The sequence below is a fragment of the Herpailurus yagouaroundi genome, unplaced genomic scaffold (genome assembly GCF_014898765.1).
Source record: "Herpailurus yagouaroundi ecotype Mexico unplaced genomic scaffold, PumYag 205, whole genome shotgun sequence".
NCBI classification, from domain to species: domain Eukaryota; kingdom Metazoa; phylum Chordata; class Mammalia; order Carnivora; family Felidae; genus Herpailurus; species Herpailurus yagouaroundi.
Window position 1 is genome coordinate 13719451 of NW_024412436.1, and position 8777 is coordinate 13728227.

At 62.4% G+C, this 8777-nt stretch overlaps 1 protein-coding gene across 5 annotated transcripts in view; it reads left to right on the forward strand.

Annotated features, from left to right (window-relative positions):
- The window catches only part of TMEM63A (transmembrane protein 63A), a 28704-nt gene that overhangs the window by 15929 nt on the left and 3998 nt on the right, over nucleotides 1–8777 (forward strand). For all 5 annotated transcript variants that reach the window (XM_040451909.1, XM_040451910.1, XM_040451913.1 and 2 more), the window contains 10 exons: nucleotides 55–135; nucleotides 586–709; nucleotides 796–929; nucleotides 1925–2062; nucleotides 3204–3357; nucleotides 5442–5548; nucleotides 5641–5727; nucleotides 6145–6207; nucleotides 7789–7951; nucleotides 8316–8421. In XM_040451909.1, the coding sequence (XP_040307843.1) occupies nucleotides 55–135; nucleotides 586–709; nucleotides 796–929; nucleotides 1925–2062; nucleotides 3204–3357; nucleotides 5442–5548; nucleotides 5641–5727; nucleotides 6145–6207; nucleotides 7789–7951; nucleotides 8316–8421 (1157 nt within the window). The remainder of the gene's footprint in view (nucleotides 1–54; nucleotides 136–585; nucleotides 710–795; nucleotides 930–1924; nucleotides 2063–3203; nucleotides 3358–5441; nucleotides 5549–5640; nucleotides 5728–6144; nucleotides 6208–7788; nucleotides 7952–8315; nucleotides 8422–8777) is intronic.

Genomic DNA, 8777 nt, shown 5'->3' on the forward strand with positions numbered 1-8777 from the left:
CTTTCCTGCCGGGGGCGGGGGGTTCTCTTCTCCAATGGCCTGCCTTGTGCACAGGGACGCGTATCCCACGTGTGAAGTGGTGGACGTACAGTTGTGCTACGACGTGGCCAGGCTGATTCACCTGTGCAGGGAGAGGTGAGCGGGGCTGGTCAGCGGCCGGAAGCCTGGCCCTCCCTCCTGGGCCGCCCACCCTGCTGCCTCGCTGCTGGCGGGGGGCCTGGGCGGAGCCCCCAGGGGGAAGGCAGGAGGGGGGCTCTGCCCCTTTCTTGTTTGGAAAGCTGACCCCCTGGGGCGCCGGGGGGGGGGGGCTCAGTCGGTTAAGCGTCCGACCCTTGGTTTCGGATTGGTTCATGAGTTCGAGACCCGCGTCGGGCTCCGCTTGGGCAGCGCGGATCCTGCTTGGGATTCTCTCTCCCCTGCTCTCCGCCCCTCCCCGGCTTGCGCGCGCTCTCTCTCTCTCTCTCAAAATAAACTTAAAAAAAGAAAGCTGAGCTCCTGGGCCTGGCGGTTGGACAGTGGGCGTGGGGTCTGTGCCGCAGGGTTATGGTGACTCTGACGTGTGTCCCCCTACCCCCACCCCTGCAGGAAGAAGACAGAAAAGAGCCTGACCTATTACACGAACCTGCGGGCAAAGACAGGCCAGTGGACCCTCATCAACCCCAGGCCCTGCGGCCAGTTCTGCTGTTGCAAAGTGCCGGGGTGCGAGTGGGTGAGGGCCCGGCCCCCCGCGGGAGTGCCACGGGGTCCCCGCCGCCCACGCAGGGCCCGTGGTCACGAGGGGGTGTGTGTCCTCAGGAGGATGCCGTCTCCTACTACGCGCGCATGAGGGACAGGCTGCTGGAGAGGATCGCGGACGAGGAGCGCCGGGTGCAGGAGCAGCCCCTGGGCATGGCCTTCGTCACCTTCCAGGAGAAGTCCATGGCCACCTAGTGAGTGGGGCGCGTCCGGGGCCCTTTGTCCCCTCCAGGTGACTTGGGACCCGCCCCTGGGATGGGCTGGGGCTGGGGCAGGCCACACTCCCCCCATCATCCCAGCCCGGGTGCGTGTGACACACGCGGGGTGATGCTCGCGCGAGGTGAGTCCCTCGTGGGTTGACGTGGCCTCACCCCCGGTCCGAGCTCCCACCAGCCGTGCCAGGGAAGGCATCCAGCATTCTGCCACCCCCCTTCAGATGTCCACTCTGGACCGCAGATGATTTTCTGTGCTGGGCTTTCCATCGCACAGACGCACAGACCCCAGGCACTGGGAGTCTCCCTGCTGCAGAGCTGGGGGCCCCGGGGCCAGGCTGCGGAGCGCACGTGGGCCCCAGCACGGGGCTCTGGCTCCTGGAGTGGCGTCACGCCTGGGGTGGGGGACGCAGGCGGCCACACAAGTGCCCCTTCCCTGCCCTCTCTGTGGGCACCGCACACCTGGGAAAAGTCCCCTGCAGCCAGGCCAGAGCCAGGAGGGGCTCGTGGAAAGGGGGGCGTGCTGAGGCAGGAGTGAGGGGCGTGGACATGGCGGGGGTCCAGGTGGCAGTCCGGGGGGGGCCCTGGGCGTCAGGGTGGGAAGAAGTGAGGACAGCGAGGCCCTGGCCCGGCCACGCGGTGTGTCTGTGGCCCCGGCTTCCTGGGCGGCCGGGGGTGATGATGGCACAGGGAGCAGCCGTGGTCCAGGGGTGCAGCGGCCAGACGGGGTGCGCACCTGAGCCGGAGAGCCTCGGGATCCTGACGTGGAGGCAGGAGTGACCCCCGGCTTGCCGCGTGGTCCTGAGGATGAGACCAAGTCCTCCCCGTGAGCCGTAGCAACGGCTAACCTAGCAACCCGCTGATAGAGCAACAGCCTGGGGCCCCGCGGCGCCCGCCCTCACTGGGTCCTCTGTGCGCGTGTGCGCGGTGCCCCTGGTGCCTGGGCCACGGCCACGTCTGCTCTTCCTTCCTGGCAGCATCCTCAGAGACTTCAACGCCTGCAAGTGTCAGAGCCTCTGGTGCAAAGGCGAGCCCCAGCCGTCCTCCTGCAGCGCGGAGCTCCGTATCTCCAAGTGGACGGTCTCCTTTGCCACGTACCCCGAGGACATCTGCTGGTGAGGCCCCGGCCCTGGACCGGTGAGCGGGGAGGGGCCCCAGGCCGGGCATCACAGGTGCGAGCTGGCCTTCAGGGCCCCCCACCATAGCTCCTGGCTCCCCTCTGGGCCTGGGGCGGGCGTGGGGGGGATGCGTCAGGGGGGGGGGGGGGGCGTCCACACCTGGCACTGCCATCCAGTGATGCCCCCCGGCATCCAGTGTGTCCGGGAGCCACGTCTATAGTTTCCAGTTTCCTTTCGGCCGCGTTGAAAAAGTAAAAGGAAACTGTTCAACTTAATTTTCATAATCTCTCTCTCCCTATATATCCGAAATATTATCGCTCTAACGTGATCAGTTACCTTCCAGTGGAGACGCGTCTCTTTTTCATACTTAGTAGCCCTGAAGTCCGGCGTGTATGTTCTCTTGAGTCGGACCAGCCCCGGTTCAGGGCTCGGTAGCCCCTGGCTGCTGTATCGTGTGGTGTTAGGTCTAGCCCGGGGACACGCTGCTGAGCTCGGCCGCGTCCACAGGGGCCGTTGGTGAGCCTTGAGCACAGTGCCGGGGGTGAGGGCAGCCCCAGCAGAGCCCCCGGCATGGCTGGCCCCAGCTCCCCGCCCAGAGCGAGCTTTGGGAGCATCTCCATGGCTCCGAGCTGGCCTCTGATGGTTCACAGGGCTTCCCAAACGTGGGCGCAGCGTGCTGCTGTGTTCTCGGTGGGGTGAGACGCCAGCATGGCCGCCGTGGGGCCTGGGCACTGCTGTCCCCTCCCTCCCTCCCCCTGCGTGCACCCAGCCCCCGGCCCCGTGTCGCTGGTCACCAGTCCTTGCGGACATGGCCGTGTCGTAGCCTCGTTCTGTCTGTCTGGGTGACCGTGGAGTCCCTTTGGTGGGTTCTGGCCCCCGGGCTGTGGCCGGGGAGCCGTGTGAGTGGTGGATAACCTGTTTTCCCTCTGAACTCAAGGGGACCCCGCATTTGACCTTGCTGGAGCTGAAGGTTGGTGCAGAGGGCTCACCTGTACTCCTGGGGTCCAAGTGCCTCAGTCTGGTCTCTTGCCGGGCCTTGATGTGACCCGCTGACCCACCTGGGGGCACCGGGGGCGTGGTCGGCAGCCCCGCCTGTGGGGGGGGGTCTCAGCCTCCAAGCCTGTGTCCCTTCCTGCAGGAAGAACCTCTCCGTCCAGGGCTTCCGCTGGTGGCTCCAGTGGCTGGGCATCAACTTCACTCTGTTCGTGGGGCTCTTCTTCCTGACCACCCCCGCCATCATCCTGTCCACCATTGACAAGTTCAATGTCACCAAACCCATCCGTGAGCTCAACGTGAGTGACCACGCTACAAGCCCGTCCTGCAGGGCTGGGGACGAGAAGGCGTGGGGGGGGGGGGAGGGCGGTGGCTGGAGCCCAGGGACGTGGGGGCTGAAACAGGAGCCGTGCCTCTCAGCTCACGTCCGTGCCTTTAGGCCTTGAGCAGGTGTGGCCACATTTATGACACTGGTTTACGACACGCGCGCGCCCGTGCGTGTTTGAGAAATCAATCTGAACGTTCAACGGTAGGGTCATGGAACGGCACATACTGATGGAAAGTTAAGTATCTGTTACATAATCGTCCACTCGTTGATTCTAGATAGGCAACAAATGATTATTTAAAATCTTAGACGAATCGAGACAACGAAACGCTTCCTGAACTGGGCTCTGCTTGAAAACAATATTGGTTTCCCCAGGGCATCTGGGGGCTCAGGCGGTTAAGCGTCCGACTCTTGGTTTTGGCTCAGGTCGTGATCTCACAGTTCGTGAGATCGAGCCCCTGTGTCGGGCTCTGAGCTCATAGCGTGCAGCCTGCTTAGGATTCTCTCTCTCCTGCTCTCTCTCTCTGTCCCTCCCCTGCTCGCTCTTTCAAAATAAATAAATAAACGTAAAAAAATTAAAAAGATACTGATTTCCCATAATTGGCTCTGTTGAAATAGCCCCCTAAATCTTTTTCTTTTTTCTCCAGTTCCACTTGGCATTCATTCAGTCACGCTCAGGGCAAGCACGCGGGGCTAGAAGGCGTGAGGGCCTCGCTGTGCCGTTCCCCAGCTGACCAATTCCGAACCCTTGGTTTTCATCCCAAAGCTGGGGCACCTGCCGGATGATCCTTGTGGGGTTCTGGTGATGGTGACCACATAAGCTGTTGTGTGGCCCAGGCCTTCTTACCCGACTACGTGTATAACAATAATAACCCCTTGCGCACATTAAGAATTTTGTTTATCTTTAAAAGCGTGTCAGTGTTCACGCCTTTGCGCATCTTTGGATGTATGGCCAAGTCTGTTCTTTTGAGGGTGGAATCGGCCGAGTGGAACCCTCTTTGCTGATTCTCTCTAAATCAGTTTCGGTTTCTTATGGTAAAGCAAGAATCTACAGATATTTGCAACACTGTTCTAAGAACAGGACCCTCCTGGATCTCATTCCGTCCGTTTTCTACAGTTCATTTACTCTAGTCTCATTCAGTAGCATTAAAAAAAATGTTTTTAATGTTTATTTTGTTTTCGAGAGAGAGAGAGAGAGAGAGAGAGAGAGAGAGAGAGACAGAGTGCGAGCAGGGGAGGGGCAGAGAGAGAGGGAGACACAGAGTCTGAAGCAGGCCCCAGGCCGAGCTGTCCGCACAGAGCCCGACGCGGGGCTCAAACCCACAAACCGCGAGATCGTGACAAAGTCGGATGTTTAACCAACTGAACAACCCAGGCGCCCCTCAATAGCACTTTTCAAATTTTTTCTTCGAGAGCGTGCACGGGTGGGGGTGGGGGAGGGGCAGAGGGCAAGAGAGAGAGAGACAGAGAATCTCAGGGAGACTCCAGGCTTAGTGCAGAGCCTGACATGGGGCTCGATCCCACGACCCTGGGATCATGACCTGAGCCGAAGTCGGACGCCCAACCGACTGAGCCGCCCAGGCGCCCCAGTACGCAGCTTTTTAAAAATGCCCGTTTTATCAGGGAAAGCAGGCACCTCGTGTGATTGCAATAGTGAGCATATCAGGCACAGGCGGAGTTAGGTCACTGCTGGGCGGGAGGGAGCTGAGCGGGCAGGCCTCCTGGGTTCCGTGTTCCCACTTGCCCTTGGTTGCGCAGAGGGCAGCCGGCGGTGGGGGTAGGGGGGCGCGGTCGCTCTGGGCAGTCAGACAGGTGGAGATCGGTTGTATGTGAAGTTACTTTCTCTGCTCAACCAGCCCTACTAACACCGAGCGCCATTCTGGTCTGTTCGGCCAACGGCACGGGACACCTGCTCTGTATGGGGCACAGTGTCGGCTCCGGGGGGCAAGGCAAGGGCCATCGGGAGTTCCCGGAGTTGCCGTGACAGCAGGTCGTGGCCTCCAAGCCCCCATGGCCACAGCCCCTCCACCTGTGTCTTCTGTGGGCCGTGTTTTGCAGGACCCGGTCATCAGTCAGTTTTTCCCGACCCTCCTCCTGTGGTCCTTCTCGGCCCTGCTCCCCACCATCGTCTACTACTCCACGCTGCTGGAGTCTCACTGGACCAAGTGAGTGAGGACGCTTGCCCGACGGCGTCCGTGGGCACCCAGCGGGGGTCTTGGGGGGGCACCGGGCAGGGCTCACCTCTGACTTCCTGCAGGTCAGGAGAAAATGAGATCATGATGTCCAAGGTCTATATATTCTTGATCTTCATGGTGTTGATCCTGCCGTCCCTCGGCCTCACCAGGTACGCGTCGTCACCTCCTGCCCTGAGTTCACAGTCAGGGTCTGGACGGCTCCGTCCCCAAGTGGTTTTAGAGGATGCAGATCCCTGACGACACTTAAGCTGGTCCCTCCCACTTGGGGTGCCGTTGGGCGGCAGGCTCACGGATCGTTCTGGAGATCCAATCTCTCTTCTTTAAAAAGAAGCTTGAAGACAACATTTCCGCTCAGGGGGAGGGTCGAGTCACGGCTGTGTTGATTTTAAGGGAGGGGGCCGCCGTTGGAGCAGCCCCTCATTGGCTGCTCTGGAGTGGGGGGCACCTTAGACGACAGATGGGGTCCTGATGTCCCGCCTGCTGGTGAGAGCAGGGAAGAATGAAAACTGGTCGCGATCACCTGGAGGGCTGGACATAAATTCTTACGGGATTCATTTTTCTTCCAGTCTGGACTTTTTCTTCCGGTGGCTCTTTGACAAAACTTCCTCCGAAGCCTCTATCAGGTTGGAGTAAGTATGGGCCACGTTGCGTTTTGGAGCCGCGGTCCCGGGGAGAGGTCCCCCGGGGGCTCGGCCGTGGCTGCGCTGGGGCTGGGGGCGCGGCGGCCTGTGCCCGGCACAGACGTCTCCTCCTGAGGCCATCGGGGCCGGGGAAGCCCCGGGCGCCTGGCAGGGCTGAGGCCGCCCTGTGGGAGCTGACCCGCTTTGTGCCATGTGTGCAGAAGTGTGGTTAATCTTTTAGGCTGAAACTCAATCAGGGGCAGTCTTGTTCATTCTTGGAAACTCACTTACTTACTGAGAACGGTGCCGCTCGGGGAGAGGGAACCCGTGGGTCCCAGTGGTGCGGGGGAGGTGGGGGTGGGGACGGCCGCGCGGCTGTGTGGTTGGGCCTGGGCCCTGTTTACCCCGGAGAACAGAATTAAACCTGTCTCTGGGATGTGTCCCCCTGAGAGGGCGTTGCGGGCTAAATGCTTTATTCTTTTTCTCGTTGAACCTTTACGACAAGCTGTGGGGGTAGGCGCCATTGTTTCTCCATTTTATGGATGGGGAGACTGAGGCTCAGAGATGTTGGAATAGCTTGCCCTGGGCCACCCAGCCCGTTAACTTGGCCTGAGCCCCGACTGCCCTACCCTTTGGGCCCTGATACCGGCCCCCAGCCTTGGCATTGACTCGTCCAACCCAGGGTTGGTAGGAAGGCTGGCCGAGTTTCCTGGGAAGATTAGACCGAATTATTCCACGTGGGTTCTTGCTGGTCAGGCTGAGGGCTCGGGGGCTGGCGGCCACAGGCGGGCACCCACACACCCGGCCAGCTCCCGTCTTGGTGGACCGTGGCTTCCAGATGGCCAGATCCGGCCCTCAGGGCTCGGCCCTCACTTTCACGAACCGTCAGCCACGTCTGACACATCGTCACGCCTTCGTCCGCGAAGGCTCCAGGATGGCCCTGTCCTGGTTCTCTCCCCCTCGCGGGTTCTCCTGCATCTCCCCGACGCCAGTGGCCCTGCTCTCAGTGACCTCAGCTGGACCCCAGCCTTCGTGCCCCCGTGCTCCCGAGTTGGAGCCTGCAGGCCCCGTGCACCCGCAGCCCTGCGCCCAGGGCTGCCCACGAGTGGCTGCTCCAGCCGAGGGGCCCTGGGGCCCTCCGTGCCCTCCCCCGCTGCACCTGGTCCACCAGCCTCTCCGGTCGCCCCGCCTCACCGATGCCAGCGGCCACTCCTGTGCAGCCCCAGCCCTCCCTGCACACGTGCCCTGCCTCCCCCTGGCCCGCGGCCCCCCTGCCCTGTCGGTGCCCTCCTGCTCCATGAGCACGGGTCTCACCTCCTTAGGCCTCTCTGGCGGCCCGTGTAACAGGGGGAACATCGTCCCTCGTCTGCTCCGGTTCCTCCGAGCACACGTCACATCTGGCACGCTGTGTGTCCCCTTCGCTGGGATGCAGGCTCCCACGGAGCAGGGCAGGGGCAGGGGTAGGGCAGAGGCAGGGGCGGGGCCCCCCTTTCATCTCTGAGCCCGGAACACGGAGCGAGCGTCCACACCAAATGCAGGGGCTCACCTCCCCGGGGCGGGAAAGAGGCTCACAGCCCGGCCGCCCCCCAGGTGCGTCTTCCTGCCCGACCAGGGCGCCTTCTTTGTGAACTACGTCATCGCCTCGGCCTTCATTGGCAACGGCATGGAGCTGCTGCGGCTGCCGGGCCTGGTCCTCTACACCTGCCGCATGGTCGTGGCCAAGACGGCCGCCGACCGCAGGAACATCAAGCAGGTACACCCTGCCCCCCTCCACGGGGCCGGTGATCACCCAGGAGGCGCGTCCTGGCGGGGGGGGGGGGAACGCACTCTGCACCTGTCCTCTGCGTAGACGCGGGACTCTCGGGCCTGCTGCGTAGACCCGATTGGAGCAAGGGAAACACTGAGAGAACGAGACTCCTTTACCCCCGGCGCGGCCTGGGTGTGAGGCGAGCAGGGCCGGAGAGGTCCGTGCAGACGGCACCCGGGGAGGGCCGGAGAGGTCCGTGGGGCAGGGGGCAGCCATGAGCCTCCCATCTCCAAAGTCCTCCCCTTAAGGCCCCTGTGGCGTGGGCGGGAGGCGTCTGGAGCAAACCCTGCGCTCTGCCCTCTCGGCACAGAACCAGGCCTTCCAGTACGAGTTCGGAGCCATGTACGCGTGGATGCTGTGCGTCTTCACCGTCATCATGGCCTACAGCATCACTTGCCCCATCATCGCGCCCTTCGGTGAGTGTGGCCCCCGGGGGCGGTGGCTGACCCCTCGGGGCACCCTAGGGGTGCCCCCCGCACACTGAGGACTTCTGCAGCGCCCGGGAGCCACAGGGACACCCCTGGTCCTGCTGGCCATCCCTGGTGGCGCCCTGATCCCAGGGTCCGGGAGCTACTGCCTGGCTCGTGGATGACTGCGCTGCGGGGCAGACATGCTCTGAATGTGTGTGCTCCGCGGGTTGTCCCTCGTACCGCTCGCCGCATCTCGTTTGTGGCCCCTTTCACACTCAGCGTGACACGAGTGAGGAGTAGACCCAGGATCTGAGCTGAGGACTGTTTGACTTTAAAGACCGAGGTCTGGCAGCTAAAATAAA